The sequence below is a fragment of the Platichthys flesus genome, chromosome 6 (assembly GCF_949316205.1).
Source record: "Platichthys flesus chromosome 6, fPlaFle2.1, whole genome shotgun sequence".
NCBI lineage: Eukaryota > Metazoa > Chordata > Actinopteri > Pleuronectiformes > Pleuronectidae > Platichthys > Platichthys flesus.
Window position 1 is genome coordinate 2,719,310 of NC_084950.1, and position 20,746 is coordinate 2,740,055.

At 40.5% G+C, this 20,746-nt stretch overlaps 1 protein-coding gene across 1 annotated transcript; it reads left to right on the forward strand.

The window, feature by feature from the left end:
- The first annotated feature begins 1,943 nt into the window (after positions 1-1,943).
- LOC133955011 (coiled-coil domain-containing protein 73-like) lies at positions 1,944-18,003 on the forward strand. Its single transcript, XM_062389647.1, has 20 exons — positions 1,944-1,967; positions 3,692-3,820; positions 6,412-6,483; positions 6,647-6,718; positions 6,801-6,836; positions 7,028-7,102; positions 8,978-9,067; positions 10,017-10,152; positions 10,518-10,597; positions 10,769-10,894; positions 11,021-11,080; positions 11,252-11,356; positions 12,258-12,368; positions 12,513-12,653; positions 12,973-13,129; positions 13,463-14,841; positions 15,006-15,096; positions 15,222-15,349; positions 17,103-17,191; positions 17,428-18,003. The coding sequence occupies exons 1-20, from the start codon at positions 1,944-1,946 to the stop codon at positions 17,591-17,593; spliced, it is 3,267 nt and encodes a 1,088-aa protein (XP_062245631.1). The 3' UTR covers positions 17,594-18,003.
- Positions 18,004-20,746: the final 2,743 nt, after the last annotated feature.

Genomic DNA, 20,746 nt, shown 5'->3' on the forward strand with positions numbered 1-20,746 from the left:
TCAGTCATGCTGTCTTCAGGTGCTCCAGGATAAAATTAGAACCCCCAAAGTAAAGATGTCCAGTCAAGTAAAAGTCACTTAAAGTTTATTCATAAAGCAGGTTTAAAGGGGCCACTGTGGACATAAGTGCTGAACAGGTTTAAAACATTAAATACACAGTTTTTTTGCATCCTGTATTAAGTACTATTTTATTTTTAAAGCCATAACTTCTGTACATTGATTATAAAAACCAATGAAGACAATTGAATGTTTAAATTTCGAGTATCGACTAGTTCTATTTTGACAAATTTCCATTTACCTGTCTGCTAGTCGATAACCATCTAATAATATACACACATTAACTACACACTGTATATATAAAAACCATGGTCCTATAATACAGGTGGTCCCAAGCTAAAGGCCTTTTAGATTCAAGTTGTATTTCTAGGTTTTTATTTTTTATCATAGAATTAATTTACACATAATTAAAACACACACTGGTCTGTTTAGAAACGTTCTGCTGGTTCACCTGACAGCCTGGACACAGGGGGCGCTGTGGGAAACCAGCTCCCCTCCAGATTCTTACCTCAGGGACGTATGTACGTGAGCTAGCAGGCTAACATGCTAATGAGCTAATCACTAAAGGTAAATATCGCCCATTAAACCCCTTTTATTCTCAGATATTCACTCTAAATTAAGACATTTTTAATATCCAGTGACATTAAAATCTTAACATGTCGTTAAAATAATACATATTACAGTTAATTCACTTATTACATTATGATTTGTTTGATATGTGGTAGCATATTGGAGGTTTATGCTAGCTAACCTTCCTTTACAAGTTAGCTTCGTGCTAAATGCTAAGTTATGTTTAGCAGATAAAGGACTTTAATTAATGATTAATTAATTAATTTAGTAATTAAATTCGGAGTGTAAAGTCAAACACTGAGAGAAATAAGATTTTAAACTGGAAACATCAGCTGTGACTGTTAGCATTATGAACATTATGAATATATATATGTCATGTAGATAATGTTTAAATCTTTTAATGATCAAATTAAACTGATAAAGGAGACTCTGACTTACATCAAGTTTGATTACACCTTTAGTTCAGAGTTACCATGTTTATATATTACTGTCCAATGTTCTCCCTTTATTAGCTTTTAATTCATTTATAGTTATTATTTTTTTCCTATATTTCCTTATATTATACTTATTGTTAACTGGTGTTTATTCCTGAATGCTCTCTTGCTTCTGTAATGTTGGAAATGTCCCTACTGTGAGACTAATAAAGGATTATCTTATCTTATCCTATCATATCTTATATAATCTTATCTCATAGTATCTTACATTCTACAAGGAACAAATAATTTTAAAAACACAAAGGACAATTTAAATCAATTAGTTCAAATAAGCAAATTAAAAAAGGTAAAGCGATTAAAAGAGCTGAAAGGAAATTAAATTGATAAATAACAGTATTTATAGTCATTGTACAAAATAATACAGTAGTGATATAAGTGCCACTTCTGATTAGTGCAAGATAATAAAGTTACGACAGACGGTTTGAAACAGACACAAACAGTGAATATAACAATAAATAATATAAGAATAATAATGTAAAAATGAATACAGGATACATATTAATTAAAAATAAGTTAAAGGATTAATTCAAATCAAATTGATAGAAATATTTAAAGTAATAAAATAAAATACAATGACGGGAGGATCTTAGATTTTGTAAAATAGTTGAATAGAAAAGTTTGGAATCTGGATTTAAAAGCTGCGGTGGATTAATAAAGACTCTTTACTGATAAATGGTGAAAAAGCCTCTAACATGATGAGACTCCAGTGTGTCGTGTAAAAGACATGTTGGCTTTTTAGAGAAGGAAGAGCACAGGTGTTACTAATAACATTTAACAAGGGCTCTGTTCCACTCCAGTGTCCCGGTCGGACCTCGTGCCAACATGCACAGCACCACTGCCATCAAAGTAAAGTGGAATTTTATTGTTTCAAACCAGGATTTTATTATTTACACCTGCGCGTTTCATGCTGGGTCATGACAAAATGGGAAAACAGCCATTGAAGTCCACTTTCTGCCGTGGTTTAACATTGTGTTGTTTTTGGCTGCACTGTAATTACATGTAGTACATTCCCAGCGCTTTGTTCCAACTTTATTTCCTCTGTGCATTACACAGTTACTAACATAACTCACCCGAAGGTAATACAGGCATCGTGCTGTTTGATAGAAGCGTTCCCATTTTATGGATGGCAGCTCTTTTAATTTGTCTTTTCATGGCTTGGAGACGGTGGTTAATACCTGCTCAACTGAATCACAGGAGAAGCAAATAAAGACATTGTGGTTTCCTCCCGCACCCGGAGTCAAACACACACACACACACATTCACGCTGTGCACAGAAGACACACGTGCATCATCACTTCGACACACTAACACACGTTTGCACATCCCCTGCCTCCTCTGCCTGGGGTCACAGTGTCAGTTTATGATAGTAGCCAATTCTGGTAGGGATCATTTAATTCTCCCAACGTGATTGATACCAGCGCAGGTTAAATGGGAGAAAAAAGGTCTGTTCTATTAAGAGATCAGTGGCTAGTGGAGACCTCCCACTTAAATAGTCATATTTTCCAGTAGGTGTGTGTGTCAGTCTGTCTCTTGGCTGCGTTGAGGGGACGGAGACGGTTGAAGAGGACCATCCACAGGTCAAATTAAATAACCTAGATAATTTAAAAAGCATTGACAGCACAATTTGTTCAGTCAGTGTTATTGCTCTGACCCCTATTAGTGTCAATGGGCTGGTTCATTTGAACCTAGATGGCTTATCAAGGTGTAATCTTCCCACTGCAGTGGAAGCGGTGTAAAACAAAGAAGGAAAAAAAACCTAATGGTCGTTCCAGAGCCGTTAGGTGAGCCTGCAGTGATTGAGAAACATTACCAGGCTTTAATGTGCCAGCCTATTATTTCTAATAAAATCATTTATCAGTAAAACTTGCAGATGAAGACGTAATTATAAGCGTGTAAGTGTTACTGCTTATTAAACAGCATATTCTATTAACCTTTTTCAATAATGTATTTTTTATTTGTTGATTAGCAGGAAGAGGAAGCTCAGAGGGACCTTGGCCTGAAACAACCCGATGGACCCGAGTGCAGAGTCTGGGACAGTCGCTCCTCACGCAGCTGTAGGTCACAATATCTGATGCTAGAAGATATGAATAACATCAACTGTTTATGAATGTCAGGATCAAATTAAACATGTTTATAATACACGGAACAGAGGCTTTTCACAGCAGCCATTTTGACCTGCTACAGAAGGTAACACAGGTGTCCACATCACACTAATGAAGTTTAAAGCCATCATTTGTGTGATTATCGACACCTGTGTTACCTTCTGTTTCATATCCAAATGGCTGCTGTGACAAAGTTCTATTGAAAGAGATTGAAAACATATTTTCTACATGTTTCCTGATAGTTATTTGAAATATACTGTGTTTATGAATATTACCAAAGTGATAAATCACATATTTATATGGTTTAGCTGTTTTCTCTATTCAAAATTAGGCCGTTAACTCTTTCCTAATGAATGCAGGGAGACATGAACATCGTAGTCATTTGATATATAATGCATTTCATCTGCATTGGGTTAATATTTGAAGGGGACTAATAAGAAGTATCAATTTTGCATATTTAATATTTAGGTAGAAGTGGAGAGCCTGTCTCTGTCCAGCACCTCCTGTCAAAGAGAAGGCGGAAGAACCATCTTACTACAGTTGTTGGAATTTAAAACTCATCTGCTTGAAGCTGTAGAGGAGCTGCATATTCGGAAGGTATGATTTTATAATTCCTCTCTTTGTGTGGACATTACTAGAATGTTGAAAAAATCTTAATATTTTGAAATCACAATCTAAAGCAGTGGTGCCCAACCACTGTAGCTGGTGATCCCTTTTTAATTATGGCATGTCAAGTTTTGAACAATATCTTAAAATCCCTCAGATCCACCAATCTAAAGAGTTCACTGTACTGAATATAGAAGGTAGCTCTGTTCCAGCATTGCTTCCTGTCTGTGTACCTGCGTCACATCCCTATTTACAGAGTAGAAGAGTGCAGAGGACATTTGGCTAAAGAGCAGAATAATTTAATAGAAATGATCGAGGAGTTGGTTTGTGTCCGTAGAGGAAACCAGCTGTCCCAGTTAACAAACTGGACAAGAGCCAGCTGGGTTTGAAGAACGCTGCATCAAGATGGGGGACACACCAGCCATTTGGCCCCTGACCAATAAGTAGAAAGTAAAACTGTTTGTAAAAAGTAAAAAATAATGGTTTGTTGCCTGCAGCCAGTACTTTCAACCTGACGACACATCCACAGTGTGCTTAAAGGTTAGAGGAGCAAACAGGGGCTGCTGGTTGTTTGTTGTCATTTAGTTTTTATTGTTATAGCCGTGTTAACCGAGATACGACCACAAGACGGCATATCAGGCTGATCCTCCTCAGGCGCTGCTGTTATCAGAGCAGCTTTCTGCGGTTGTGTGTTGTTCACCGGGTGGAGAGGTTAAGAAGCGAGAGGATGTCATGATGGTGCCGGACATTCCTGAGCAGGTCAAATTCCAACAGCTTTCCTTTTTTTTTATACGGCACAGCCCACTGCTTTAGTCTGTGTTGAACTGGTAGAATTAACCCTGAGTGTAGGAACACAATAACGAGTGCAGTGGGATAAACTGGGCTGGAACTTCTTCCAACTCAACTGTCAAACACACCATCACATTTTTATTCACAGAGAGAGACTTTTTAAAATCCTTTTTTAATGCCCCATAAAAAGCATCCATTCAGAACAGCAATATAACAGCAAAGAGATGAACAGCCATGACAAATATATGATGTGAACCCTCATGAATTTTCACATAATAAGTAAAAGCTAAATATAAATTTGGCTTTAGTGTCCCTCAACCTTCAGTTAATTTACAGTATCTTAATTTTATTTACATGACTTACCAGGTTTTATATAGTTTTGTAAAACACATGTACATGATTCACTGTGGAGAACTCATTTAGATAATGTATTCACTCACACCTTAACCTTAACCCTCACAATTAAATCTTACCTTAACCCAAAACAACCAGAACCTTAAAAACAAAAACCAGTCTGGACCATAGACTGAAGAAGCAGATGGACGTCATGTCAACTCCCCAGAACTTGATGGCCCCTTGTGGCTGATTGTAGTATGGCTCAACCCTTCCTCGCCTATTTTAATAGATGATACATGGACCTCTCTAAAAAGTCAAAATCCACATCAAATAAATTATTCTCAAAGATTACGTTTGTTGTATAAGTTACTTCTTTGTCGTTTTATGCTGTTAAAATGACTCGTGATTGGTCGAGATCGTTTATTTGGCGGCAGCTCGGTACCACGGCTCCAGTGCTGCACAGATTCTGGCTCCAGATGACGTCATCGAGCGTTGGTATCTTGGCTATTTGGTCTTCATCTCTAGAAATTGGGAGGAAGTGGAGAAGCATCTTCCATCTTTGTGCACAGTCTATGTTCTGCATGTTGGGGAACCTCAATTTTGTCCCCACGAGCAACTCACGTCCCCTCATGTTCAGTTAAAGTCCACACCAGGGTATAAAAAGTAGTACACACACAAAAACACACACACACACACTAATTATTCCTGGTTGGAAAAGTAACAGCTTTATCTCCTGTGCACTCCTTTCTTTTAAGTGCAGTGCCACGCTGGTAGCATAGTTTAATAGGAACTTATAAAATAAACTCAGTGAGTTAACCAGCTCCCACATGCACATAAAAAAGTCCTGTGGATATAGAGAGCAATTGACTTTTACCTGCCTTCTCCCAGGGGAAGAGGGAGGATAGGGATGACTTTCCATAAATATCACCTCCCTTCTAATGTTCCTCTTTTCTCCGGGTGCTTCCTCAAAAGATACGCAGGAAAGAACCAGGGAAACTTAAAGCGCTTTGCAGTTTGGGCCAAAAGAGAGTTGTCTGCCCGTGGAGTGGAAGATATAATGGAATTTTAGTCTGTATCATACCTTCATTTACTGTCACCTCGTCTTTATTTTCTTTAATAAAGCCTGAATATCCTGGATTTAAACGCTGGCATCTTGCGCCGTTGAGCCAGCATGGATTGTCAGTAATGAAATCATGTACATGAACAATTTGTAATCATTCTCAGCTGTCAATCATGATGTTTCTGCGATCAACTGACAACGTCTGAAAATGACAGAAACCTTCTTTCAGACGAATCATTTCACATGTAATCGGATTATTTTTGTCTGGGACCTAAACCGCAGTCAGCCACCAGGGTCTAAGATGATTAGAGCCGTCATGTCCTCCATCTTTTTACACACCCTGTCTGTGGATGAGCTTTGTTCAGTAAATAGTTAACGAGCTGTTTCTGTGGTGCAGGATGCAGAGACGCACTTCGAGGATCAGATCAGTAAACTGGTGCTGGAGAAACAGGAGCTGGAGTGGGAGAGGGTACGACTCAACTTTCTTGTCTTAACAGCGTCTTTAATTAATTTTGTCTTCAATTTACATGTTTCCTAAGATACAGTAGGAAATCATATTCCTCATATTTTATCGTTTAAAAGACAAACTCAGGAGTTGTTTTAATTGATTTTCTGTTTTTCCTGTATTACAGGAATCCCTCCAGCATCAGATTGAAACAGGCGTGACTCAGCACACAGAGTCACTCACCAGTGTGAAGAAGCAGGTATGTCTTTATCCTAATTTCTAAATGTGACGTCGCACAATCCATTAAAAACCTTTTGATCATTTTATTTTCTCTCCACAAGTTTCAGGACAAAATCCGAAACGTTGAGGAGGAGAAGGTACGAAGAGCCCCCCCCCCCCCCCCAAATGTCAACGTGATACTCGCAGCATTTTATTCAGTTCATGTTTTTACTGGAGCAGTAAATTCACTCATCTCAGTTGCACAATCTTGACCCTCGGAGCGGATTCCTCCGCGCTCTGCTTTAGTATTTACTGCTTTTCATTTGTCACTCATCATATAACATTTCAGGGGAAATACCAGGTCAGTGCTGAGTTAAAGGACAAGGAGATTAACAACTTGAAAGAAGAACTGAGGTCGCTGCAGGTACTGAGATGTACAACACTTACACAGACTCATCTCTCTGACTGTGTGTGATTCATGCAGGGATTTTTATACGACCTGAGAGCAGTCACGTGCCTGCGCTCACAGACGCATGCTGACAAAAGCTTAATCAACTTAACTTTAATTATTTAAATCGAATCATTACTACCACAATAGTGCTAAAAGAAACCCGATGAACCCGATGCATATAACCATTAAAACAAAATTCTCCTTTTTTCCCCAATTGGTGACGTGACATTTGTCTTCAATTGAACACATACTGTCCCCAGTGAATTGTTTTTTAATTTGTAATCTGTCCCTAGAGGAGAGCCTATGAAAGACACACACACACACACACACACACACACACACACACACACACACACACACACACACACACACACACACACACACACATCCTGTCACCTTCCTTTCTATCTTTTACATCTTTCTTTCTTATGTAAAAACAGTTCAAACAGATCTTTACCCTCGAACAGTCCAGCTTGTTTGATGATATAAAGAACGCTCGTGTCCATCCAGACTCTGGCACGTTGTGTTTAGATGCACAGGCCTGAGCCAGCCTGGCTCCCAGAGCGTCCGTCTTCCGGCCTGACACCCCAGAGGTGATATACGTCCGTCCCCATGGTCCAGCGCACTTTAACAGCCCAGCCGTGTTACAGAGACAATAGAGACTGTTTTTGATATTCTATCTGGGAGTGTTTGGCTCAAGTGAGGCCCGCTTGTGCTCATTCCTGTGACACGGTCGGCTGGACTTCTTTAATTTAAACACATTTTCCCATCCGTGGCAGTTGGGCCGAAGTGATTTAATTGTCGTACCTTGATGAACTGCTAAATTGCAAATTTCAGCTCCGTCGGAACAGTATGGTTCAATTAATCCATAATGAAATCCAAATAATCCATCATTGCAGTTAGTTAATAAATAACCCGGGGCGGAGGAATAACCATAACATGTATTGATAATTAAGGCTATATTTTTAAAAGGGGGTTGTCATTGGATCCTAAAATTAACAAGATGCTGCAGCGTCTCCTGCTCTCATGTAATGTGATGTCTTTGTTAACAGGATTAGATGAAATGAGAAAGTGAACAAGGAAAATAAAAAATATATAATATATGATGTAACAATGAATACAATACATATAAGATATTCAACCTGATCCCTTTATAACGTTTATTATACAAAGCATTGACAACCTCCATCACTGCTGCATACAGGGAAATCATATTTCCTTTATTCAGTTATTTTATTTTATTTATTAAAAGAAAAAGTAGTCAAATATTCAACTAAAGCTAAACATGTAAAAAGAGCTAAACTAATTCCAACCTTGCAAAAATGTAAAGTTTTATCACATGTCTTCTCTGGGTTTTTAATAATTGCCGCTTGTGTAAAGCAGTTGTTAAAATTAATTTCAACAAATTAAACATTTTAATCATTTTAACGTTTGCACTGTTTGAATTTTGAGTGTTTGTTCTGTTCTTGTTTTCTGATTTTTATATACGAGTGTACATCAAAACACAGGGAACACAATTTTTATTTAAATTCATGTATTCAAATAAATAATGTATTATAGGCATTTTATATGAATAATAAATATCACAGAAATATTTACTATAATAGACATTATTGCATTGTATGTCATATTTAAACACTGAATTATTCAAGTTTAGAAAAGGTGGCTGATCCTAAATGAAATCTGATAATTTTACTAATTGTTATTAGTATGTGCAGAACATAAATATGATGTAGCTTCTGTGACTTTGCTGAAACTCTTAATTCACGCACTATAACCCACAATGCATTGCAAACCGCAACAGAAAGCCTTTATCTCTTTTGATTTTCTTTTACTGCTGTTTTGCAGTTGCTGAAGTTCAACTTGGAGAAGAAATCAAAGGAGCTGGTGAGGAAGAATCTTCCACTTACACAAACTGTTGACAGAGGGCTGGTGGGAGTGAGGAGAATTAAAAGAGGAGGATGAGGGAATGGTGCTAAGGAGGGATGGGTTCGGAGGGAAGAGCTCATCAGGAGTAACAGATAGGGAGTGTGTGACACTTTGAACTGCCAGCACAGCAGAGAAAATATCTCTATTAAAATATTTTATAACTGAGCCTCGCTCGGTTGAACCTTCTCCTCATAACAGTGGCTCAGCAGAATGAGGGAGTGGACGAGCGCCGCCGTGTTGTAGAGGAGGAGCGCAGGGAGTGAGAATGAGAGTGAAATGAGCGAGTGGGAAAAGAATCTGATCAGCTTGATACAGACAATCAAACTGTAATGACAGTTTGAGGAGCGATAAAAGGCCCTGAGGCATGAGCCGGCTTGATACCCTTCATCCCACTGAGAGAGACGGAGGCTGGCTGTGTTAAAGCACAAGCTCTCAATCACCTGACAGCTGTTTCCACTGTCGTGTTCAGTGTCGGACAAACTGTGCCTCTGCCCTCTGCCTCCTCTTGTGTTGTGGAAGTCTTTAAACTGAGCAAGCCACATGGAACATTTGACAGACGGCGTTAGAGAGCTTAGTTTCCGATAAAGACCAGTAGCAGGGATAAGCAGCAGGATAATGCACACCAGCACCTCTGATTTCAAATACAAACACATGCTTTTCATAATAAATAAGTTGGAAACCATACATAAATAATGTTAAAACAAAACAGACATTCGTTATCTATTATGTGGAGGAATGGAGAAACACAAGAAGGCTCTAAGAATTCTCACTATACACTTTTATTTGAGTAAAATAATGCACAAATAATGTATAAAGCCTAAGTCACTTCCACACAGAATTCAGAATGTGTTTGAATCTCACTTTACAAAATTACAGCTCTAATGGCGTTTAATACAATTTTCTTTGTTTAATTTGTCTCTCAATAGAAAGTTCTCTTTTCTTTGTTTAAATTCCACAGGAGCAGAAACTGTCCTTGCAGAGCAGGTCGAAGGACAGTCACCTGAACCAGCTGGGGGAGGTGGAGAAACGGTTCAGTGCCCTGTCCAGGCAGTGTGCCATGGTCAAGAAGGGCCATGAGACACTCCAGCAAAATGGTAAAGGATGGATGGATACACAGAACAGCAGACATATATTCATGTTGTATCAGATGTGTTGTTGGTACGTACAGTACATGAGTGTTACTGAGGTACAGTACCTTCCTTAATATGTAGTGCTCACTTTATTTAAGTTTAAGTATACAGAATATGCTAGAAACCATTAAAAAACACTATATAACAAATCATTTATAGAATTCTCAACATTGCATTATGTCAAGTTTCACTTCAATGAAAAGAAAATGAATAAAAAGTTGTATTCTTTGATTTGTAAAGGTCCCTTCCTGTTTGACCTTGAGCCACAAAGTCACAGCCATGTCAGAGCATTATAAATGACAGTCCCTAAGCATGTGCCTTCTTTGCAGTGGATGAGGCCATGAGAATCAACAAGAAACTGACGTCCGCAAATGAAAAACAAGAAGCAAACATTGTGTCACTGAAGAAGGTGCAGTATGAAGAAACCTGAACATGTCCTGCACCTATAGAGTGCAGTTCTAGAACCAATCTATAAGAGGAGTCCTGAGACCTGACGTGGAAGTTGAACCTTGAAATCCACTTAGAAAACAGTAGCCTCATGTTTTCAGATCAAATGTTTGCCAGTATCTTGTTTTGTCAGGAGTTGGAGCAGGTGAATACCAAGCTGATTAAAACCAAGATGATGTCAGTCACACATGACAAGTTCCACCACGGTCAAATGGCCACAGAGCAGCATGTAGAGAAACTGCACCAGAGACTGAGGATGGTATGTGAACACCAGTGAAAATATATACTGTATATTAATGTCATATATTCTATGTGCCAGTTAACAAAACATCACATCAAACATTAACTTAATTCATTGTTTTCTTCACTTCTGTCACATGATTAGGAAACTGAAATTATCAAGAAACTCGAGGAGGAGAATGTTTCTGTAAGAGCAGAAAAGCAGGTAAATTAAAAACAAGGAAAACAGATGTGACCATTATGTTAAACTGGTTTTGGTCTTTGCACTGGAAGAAAAAAGGATTTCTGAATCCAACCCTGGTCGATCCTGTTAGTGTGATGTAGTATGCTTTGTGATTACTAACATTATATTGTGTGTATGTGTGTGTTTGTGTAGAGGTTAATGACTTCTCTGCAGCACAACCAGCAGCTTCTGTTGAGTCAGACACAGGCAGTGAACAGAGTCGAGCTGGAGCTGCAGACACAAGAAGAACAGCACCAGGTACCAGAGTTCCTCCTCCTATTCTAGTTTATACACAGAAACATGAGTGTATAAATATATAAACAATATATTTTGTATGTATTGGTTTATAAAGAGCATGACTCTGCCTTTATTTGTCTAGAACAAACTCGGAAACAAAACCAAACGCATAATTTCAAAAACTAATACCGTAACAGCAAAACACAACCACAGTAGAATTTGTGTGTTATTGTGTTTTGTTGGACGTTGTTTGAAACACTGAAAAGCAACCAGAGCATTATAGCATTAAAAAAACAATATTAAACTCTATTTCTGAGAATGTGTGTGGATTGGAACAGTTTCTAGGCAATCTACTCTAAACTCAGAGGTGTTACTTTTAACTTTATTTGGTTTATATCCACCATTTTTTTAATCAGGTTTGAATGGTGGGGGAGGGGGGGGGGCTCTCTCCAGTCAAGCTCATGCACCCCATACAGAATCTGAAAACACAAGGAATTTTTCAGGGTCCATTTAAATGATTATTGAGAGAATTTACACGAGGATGGAAATAAATGACGGCCATCGTTTCTTCTCGTAAATGTGATGAATGTGATATCGAGACGTGAACATCTGTGAATGAGGACATTAGTGAAAGTGATCCCCTCCGCAACTGAATGATAGTTGGTGTGTTTATTCTCCATTTACGGCCTCACAGTTTATTATTCTCTCTCCCTCTCTCTGTACCCCCTTCTCCTTTTTAATTCAGCCGTTCATTCATTAAATTATTAAAATCAGGATTAAAGTGTCACAAGCCAACTGATTTGTATTAGCAAGAAGCCCTCTCTCTCCCCTAACCTGTTTAAGACCCTCTGTTCACGTTAAATAAACACATACAAATTTAGTATTGCATTAAAAATCCCATGGGTGATTAATTTTACTGCAGGCCCTTAAGCAGGAACACGAAGTGATGCGAGACAGAAGCAAGGCTCTGGAAGATAAGGTGGCCCGACTGATGGAGTGCCACGCCGCCTCCGTGACGAGCTGGGACAAAGAGGTGGAAGAGAAGTGTCACTGAAACATCTGATGAGTTAAATATGTCATGTCAGGAAAGTACTGATGAATCTACGTGTGGTTGTGAAACATCTAAACAGAGCGGTCGGGTCTTTAACGTGCATCTGTTGATGTTTGTGTCAAACAGAAGAAAGTTTTTCTGGACGACATGGAGAGTGAACAGCAGGAGCTTCGATCGGTGAAGGAGGCTTTCGACGAGCTTCATGGGAAACACACTGAGGTGTCCTCACTGTCTAAAGAGCAGGCACAGCACATACTGGAATTAGAGGTACACACAGACACACATTCGCCAGACACTAAATGTTGTCATCCTAAATACACATATCCATACAAAGACAAAGCTGTTTCAGTTACATTTAAACTCGTGGCTCAGGAGGAAGAGCGAGTCGTCCACTAACCAGAAGGTTGATGGTTCTTAAACCCGTCTCCTCTAGTCTGCATGACGAAGTGTCCTTGGGCAAGACACTGAATCCTAAATCACACCTTACGACTGTTCTGTCAGAGTAAAAAAGATGTGTTATGGAAAAAAGCTCGGCCCGTAGAAGCTTGTATGAATGTGACTTGTTCTCTTATTTTTCTCTACCAAGATGAGAAACCACAGTCGGAGCTGCCTCGGTGTTTCGACCCAGGTCGTCCTTCCCATCGAACCCAGCGATGAGCTTCTGATCCTCGGCCGCCTGCAGCACGCGGCCGCGGATCAGAGAGGACCAGAAGGTCTCGACCACACAGGAGCTGTGACTGAAGGTCAGCCAGACACAAATAAACAGGCAGTAGATGGAGGAGCCAAAGCTGATACTCTGCTCATGTTTCTAATTGTTTATATAGGCTGCACATTTTTTTTTATTATAACTTCAGGCAAAGGATTTCTCTTTTACTTTATTAATAAAAGCCACAAAACGCACATTAGATAGTATTTATTCCCAAGGTTAAAAACACATTTTATTACTTGTCCAAATTTGAATATTCAGCATTTTATTTTATGAAGATACACAACCATTGTTGTCACTGATATACTGTAATTTGACAAGCAACAGGAAAATGTGTTCTTCTTAAAGTGTACATTGTGTTTTCTTACAGAACAAGAAGTCCCAAACTCTCCTGATCTGTTTACACGTCCACGTGTCAACAACAACCTCTCCAGCTCCTGCAGTCATTCGGGAACAACAAGCAATGACACCAATATGATGAGCAAGCACATAACGAATGCTGGTGTCATTTCAGAATCTATTCATATACCACCCTCTGCGTCTGATGATAATATCGTGATGAAGGATGATGAGGGACAAGAAAAGGTAGAAAGGGTTACAGAGCAGCAGCAGGATGGAGAAGACGTCCAACGAGAAGATGCAGAAGATGGAGGGAGCACTGGAGAGAAGAGAGGAACAACATGTTCTGCAGACACACAAGAGGACGGCCAGCGGTCAGCGGAGGAAGCTGAGGACACCAGAACCTCTGAGGGTGAAACAAGAGACGAGGGGTCAGACGGAGCAGAGCAGAGAGGAAAGACAGGAGAGCAGACACCAGCAGCACAGATACCGACCCAGACGAGCACTGATTGCTCCGCGGAGAAGAGCAACACACTGCAGGTCGTTGACTTCATGGACGCTGAGACACCACTGGTTGTCTGTGATCCCTCCCACCCCACAGAGAGTCGCTGTCAGGAATCCACTGAGCAAGACGCTGACTCCAGATATGTGAACGAGGGATGTGGGACAGAGAGAGGACAGTTTCTCTCCGCCCTCGGTCCTGATGAAAGCCAAAGAAGTGTCAATCAGGGGCCTGAATCTGTCACTCAAGTTTGTCAAGTTGAGGTTCAAACTCCAGACAGCGAGCCGCTCACCCAGCTGCCGAATCTGAGTCATCAGGTCTCTGAGAAAACCCCAGAAGAGACGCCAGCTGAGCCTCTGAGTGATTGTGGCTCGGCTCTGCTTCCTTCAGCTGCTCAAACAGACGTTATTATCAGTATCAGCGAGTTGGAGACGACTGCAGCACAATCAGAACAGAATAATCCCTCTGGCATTAACAGTGACACGAAGCAAACAGATGAATCCAGTCATAAACATGCGAGTGAAGAATGTGAACTAGGGAGAGCATTTGTCGAACCACAGCTATTTCCTCAAAGTCAGGAGATCTCGGAGCAACAGAAGGGACAGATCAAGGCTCTGATTCTGGATGAAGATGATTCTGGTGAGAAGAGCGAACGTCAGGCAAATGTGGACACACAAGAAAACTGGGACAGTGAGATTATACAGATGAAAACAAATTTAATAGACGTCTTTGTCGATATCACGATGGACACTGAAGAAGACATTGAATCTGACAAACATCAGGACCAAATGAAAAATGACAAAGATGAAAAGACCAATAGAAGTGAGGCTCATTTGAAGACGTCCGTCCCCTCAGCTGGACCCAGGTCGTCTTTTGATCTGGTCTCAGTCCTGCATCAGTTTGCTCAGGTAGTCAAATCAAGAAACTGAAGCCATTTAGAGGCTGTGATGACAATTTAAAGTATAAAGTAGGTCTTACCACATATATCAGGTTAGATTTTATATAAAAAAATGTATGTTAATTTTCATAGTTCTAGTTCTAGTGTCTCTTGAAAACATTGGTTCCTTTTCAGGGATCCGAGCAGAACCAGAGTGGGTCTGATGGACGCCTCAGTCTTCCTCCCAGCAGATTAACCATGTTCCCTACGAGCAAACACAGCAGAGGTTGGGCCTGTATGATCCCTTCAGTTAAAATAACAACTCATGCAGTTATGGTACATCTGTATGTCTCACCCTCACTAACAATCAGTCATTCTTACCTTCCTGCCATCTCACCTCATTCCTCTCAGTCCCCTTGGTGATTACCAGGGCGTCGGATCTGTTGAATGCCTCCAGTGTCTCTGGGAACCCGGCTTCCTCCGCGAGGCAGCAGCAGGGAGAGTGGAAACCTCTGGACCAGACGACGGCAGCAGATATGGTCAGTAACAGAACCTGTGGTGAAGGAAGACTCCACTCTCAGGACAGCTTGTGCTCACAGACTGATAATCCTAATGATTCCTCACTCTAAACAACTAGATGTTACTCATAGAGAGCTTATCTCCACCACCAGTCTCCTTAAAGTCAGTCCAGCTGCGAAAGACACACTCATAGATATCAATCCTCTAAATTTGCCTGATTTGTTTAAGATATATGAATTATATCCTGGGATAAATATGAATTTATAAAAAAAAACATCCTCCATCGCCCATTTGTCCGAATCATAGGCTGTAGATAAAGATGGAAGACGTGTCTCCACTTCTTCCCACTATCTAGAAATGAAACCAAAATATCCCGTAAAGACGTTTCACCTTTTTTTATATCATCAAATAACCAAATGTTAAATTCAAATTGATCGTCAGTGTGGAAAGAACCACCTGAAATGACAGAAACCATCTTTGAGAAACGCAGCTTGGGCTGTCACATCCGTCTTTATAGTCCCTCCTTGTCCATGTCCCGTCTTTCCACCTAGTTTCATCAAAAGTAGTTTAAATAGTTTTTGCATAATCTGGCTGACAAACAAGCAAAAGGACTGAGGTATCAACATCTACAAGAAACACAGGGGCAACGGGGCAACAGAGATAAAACACAGATAATTTCCTGATCATGCGATTTATTACTGATTTCCTATTGTCTGATTTCAACTTGCAGACCAAAAACCATAAACTAGAGCAGGAATCTGCCACAGTTGGTTGTAAAGGCACAATTTGCCTCAGAATGATTCTTTATAGAAAAGATTCTCTATCAACCAAATGACTTTCAGGTCGTTTTCTGTTCCTCAGCTCCTGAGCTTCATCATCTCATCAAATGTGTCTGACTGAACCTCGGGGGAAATCTGAGCTGAAGCTTTACAAACGTGTTTTTACATCACACTGACTTTTCCTCAAAAGAGTGAGACATTACTGCAAGCTAATATTATCTCAGGTCAACACAGGGAACGTAATGCACACGATATCTCCGAGTTATTCTAGAAATTAAGAACTCTGACAAATGTTAAGTCGCGTGTGGAGTGAGAGGACGAGCAGAGGTTGAACGGCCTGTGGAAGAAAATGTACTAATGACGCCCGGGTGCCTCTCCTCTTTCACCCACTCAGTCTTTATCCATCCCCTCGCCCTCTCTCTTCCTCTCTCACTTCATCATCTGTCTGTCACTCACTCACTCTCTCCCCTCTCTCTCTCTGGCCGTTTCTCTCGCTCTTTTTAATTCTCCGCTTCACTCTTTCTCTCGCTCTCGCTCACACGCTCTCGTTCCCTCCTTTGTCACCATCACCACAAACTGTCACTGGGGCTTTATACGATCCAGGTGCCGGCAATTGAGGGAGATAAAGTGCAACAAGCATCGAGTACGAGGAGGAAAAGAACCTCGCTCTGATAGTTTAACAAATTGAAGTGAAGGCCAGAGCCTTGTTTTCTGTGGACTGGGAACAGTGGGAATGTCACACAGAGTTCAGCCTGGGTCTGGCTACTTTCTCCGGGCTGGATATTGTTACATATCATTGCCACTGGTTATTGTCCGCCCTGCATTTGTTTATCAGTTTAATGTGCTTCTCACTAGAACATTTCACTTTGCCTCAGGAGGCTTGAGCAAGAATTAAATGTGCTTTTGAAAAATGCTCTTGAACACGAGACAAACGTGGCTGATTTGCTGTAGATGTTTGACTTCTATGATTATTATTATTATTGTTTTCCGGTAGGAGAGCAGAGCTTCTCTGTCGATCACTTCTCTTCCAGTCTCGACCTCCTTCAGCACAGTCAGTGGGTTGACATGGCCGACCACTACAGGGTAAGTCCCCCCCCCCCTTCATCCTTGTACAGTAAGAGTGTCTCCATGTCTGTGAACCAGAAATAAATCCATAATGACCATCAACTCACAGTAATATCCAGTGTTCAGTTGTGCTTGTGTTACAAATGAAGCTTGGATCTGTGATGCTTCACGTCAGGGTTTCTTCTAAAAGAGCTGCATCATAAGAAACATATCAATCTGTGTAGAACTGTCTGATGTGAGTCTCTCCTCTTCAGGTGTAGCAGAGCTGCAGCTCCTGTTTCTGACCCGGACCTTGAGCCGTCCTTCTCCCAGGAGAGGGAAGAGCAACAGGCCTCCTTCAGAGCTCAGATCTCCAAGATCGAACAGTTTCTCAACACGGAGCGACTGCGTCAGCCCAAAAGACGGAAAACTGACAACTGACCCATCAGAGGTATTAACGGATGCTACTGTGTCTGTAGTTATTGTCTGTAGTTATGGGTCAGACATACGCATTCAGCATTTTGTAGAAGCAGTCAGATTTGCTAACGTTAATAGTTTTCCTATAAGTTCGACTCTTTCAATTTCAAGTAGGGAATTCTTGGTAACTTGTTCTGAAGGATTTTATTTTAACTTTATAGTTATTACTCATTCCTTTAAATTATACAGCTCAATAAATAGCTTGTTAGTGTGTTTTATTTGTAAAATTGTTTGTTACTATTCTAAATAATTCACGTTATATATTTTATTCCAGTGGACAAACACTGTTCATTTGTTGTTGTCACGTTACGATTGTGTATTTGAGGTTTTTGATGGTTTACTGGAAGTTATTATATTTAGAGAGATGAGATGAGATGAGAGATGAGAAATAAAACGTTTGGTTTACAGTTCACATTTGATCATTAATTTCAGTTAAATTTTTTAAATAAGCATAAATTTACCTACAGAACTAAATATCCTGAGTTACAGTTGTTTTACTGGACTCGTGTGTTCACAGCACATCAAGCATTTCACGGCAAGAAGCCAAACAAATAAAAAGCTGTGACCAGACGCTGCTGCCACAGTTAAACCGGCCGGTGACTGTTAACATGCTAATTAACATCAATTAGCTTCATGGCTAATCAGGGCCGCGTGTCTCAGAGGAACTCTAATCCGGAGGTCGACACCGTGTTGTCTGTGCTGCTCCTGTTGTTGTTGTTGTAATTACGACTTGAGACACAGGCTCCGTTAACACCAATTAACATAAATTAAGAGATAACAATTAGAGCCCTTAACTGTAATTAACAAAAAAAATCATTAAAACGAACAGGCACAGTCAGATTAACACATTCTAACAAGCCTCTCGTTAACTTTATGTTCCCTGTGAAACGGCTGCGTGTCCACGTGAAGCAGCTGAAGTCAGACACGTGACTCCTCGTTAACTCGACGGCTGCACCGGTGGAACATGTGAGGATTTAAATGTGAAGTGGAGATACATCTGGAAGAAGAGAAGTTTGGTTGAATTACCTAAAGGCCAAAAGTAGAAATACACCTGATGATCCGTCCAGCATGTTTAGGAATAAGTCGATGTTCTGATTGTGTTCATGTGAAAAAATCATTCACCCACACATCAAATATGTGTTTTATCATTTAAAAGGTTTATAGAACGTAACAGAAATTCTACTTTACTCGTGTAAAGAAGAACCTTAAATATCCGTGGCGTATTTGGGTGATTTCAAAACGGTCAATGTCACTTTCCGTAGTAATTTCACCTCTTTCACTGTAAATTCTATCAAACTAACCTGCTGCTGTATTTAACTGCTATTTACTACGTCCTGTGGATCAAGTACATTATGTAAGTATAACATTACTTCCTATGAAGTACTCTCATCCTATCGTCCTACGCCCTATGACTGAATCCTATGTCGTACTGTGTACTATGTCTTGAATACTTTCTCTGCTTGCTGTGGAGAGAAATATCTGGAATACTCAACTTGGCCGGAGTCACCTTGTTGGCTGTGGCCTCCTGTGTCTCAGGTTCAATATCCAGCTGTGGTTGTTAATGTGAATAATGGAATTTGAAGGACAGAGCTGCCACATGTTCAAAACTTATATATTATTGTTTTTTCTTTAGATTATTTTTTTCCGTTTGAAGAGTATTTTGTTAAATCTTCCAGTTTTCTAATCCCTCCTACATTCTGCTCACGTACGTGAAATGAACCGCTCTCTTTTCAGTGGTGGCACTCGGTCCCCGCTCGGTCCATCTTACTACACTTACTGATAATGAATACGCCTGAATGTTAATGCGCTCATAAAGAAATCTGGAGCGTTTGAGTGGCTGTGCCCACCACTGGTGACCCTTATCCTTACTGGGAGGCAAGGGAGCGCAGGGGAGGAGCGGTGTGGGAGGGGAGGAATATAAAAGAGTTAATTTTAATACACACACACACACACGTTAAGTTTCTCTCTCACATACAGTTTCCGCCTCGCTCTCTCTCTCTCTCCCTCTCACACACACACACACACACATCCTGGGTTATGAAGTGCTGCCTTTTTGAAACAGTCAATTACCCTCTGGCTGGGGAGGATACCTGCTGTTAATTACTGCTCTGTGTTTTATATGGAGAGTAAATAAAGAGAGCGCTGACATTCACATTCCATCAGCGTGTCCCCGAGCACAGGGTGATGTTAAAGCCCCAGAGGATCAGAGGAGGGCACCATGGGGATGAAACTCACTGCGGACATATAAACGTATATATATGTACACGTCACGATTCTGTCCGTCTGTCACCTGCTGAGTCTAATCCTCTTATCGTCTCGTCTATAGACTGAAAATAAAGATGGACGACTTGTCTCCACTTCCTCCCGCTAGGAGGAGGAAACACAAAACGTCCTGCAGTACGAACATCTTACAGCAACAACACACTTTGGCGTCAGTGATGGTGGGATGGAGGCGTGGTGTCCAGATCCTGCCGATGAAACCATTCGACCAATCACCACGTCTGTCTCAGCTGTCAATCATGATGCTCATTTTTATATAGCATCAAACCAAACTTATGAGCTGGACATTTATTAGTAATCTTAATTTGTCGTGTACAGGGATTGTCAGGGCCAGTGAGTCGCTGGTATCAGTACTGTGAATTTCATATTTGTTACTCTACATTTAAACTTGTAATTATTGTTATTACAGATAAAGTTAATAATATGTCTGTGGACAGATTTTCAGTATGAACAGTCCCAGATTTAATTTCCATGAGCGTTCTATGATAGAAACAATCAGTCGCCTGCAGCTCAGCTCTGTGGACCCTTCATGGTGCACGGAAATTTCACCCATCTGTAAGGAATGAACCCAAACTCACCGGTCCAGGGATTCAAACCAACGACCTTTCCATCGCTGCGCCCCCCCCCCCCCCCCCTTAAAGAACTCTAAATCCAATCCTGATTTATTGCCCCATTTTATTGAAATTCTGTACATGAGAAAGGAGGAGAGCAGTATATTCCCCGATCCTCCAGCTAAATGGGTCTCGCCACTAAACCTTGTTGAATGTCCCGGGGTTACGGGGCCATGTTTTGTCACATTATACCTCTTTGCCTCAAAAGCCATCACAGTAAATCTGG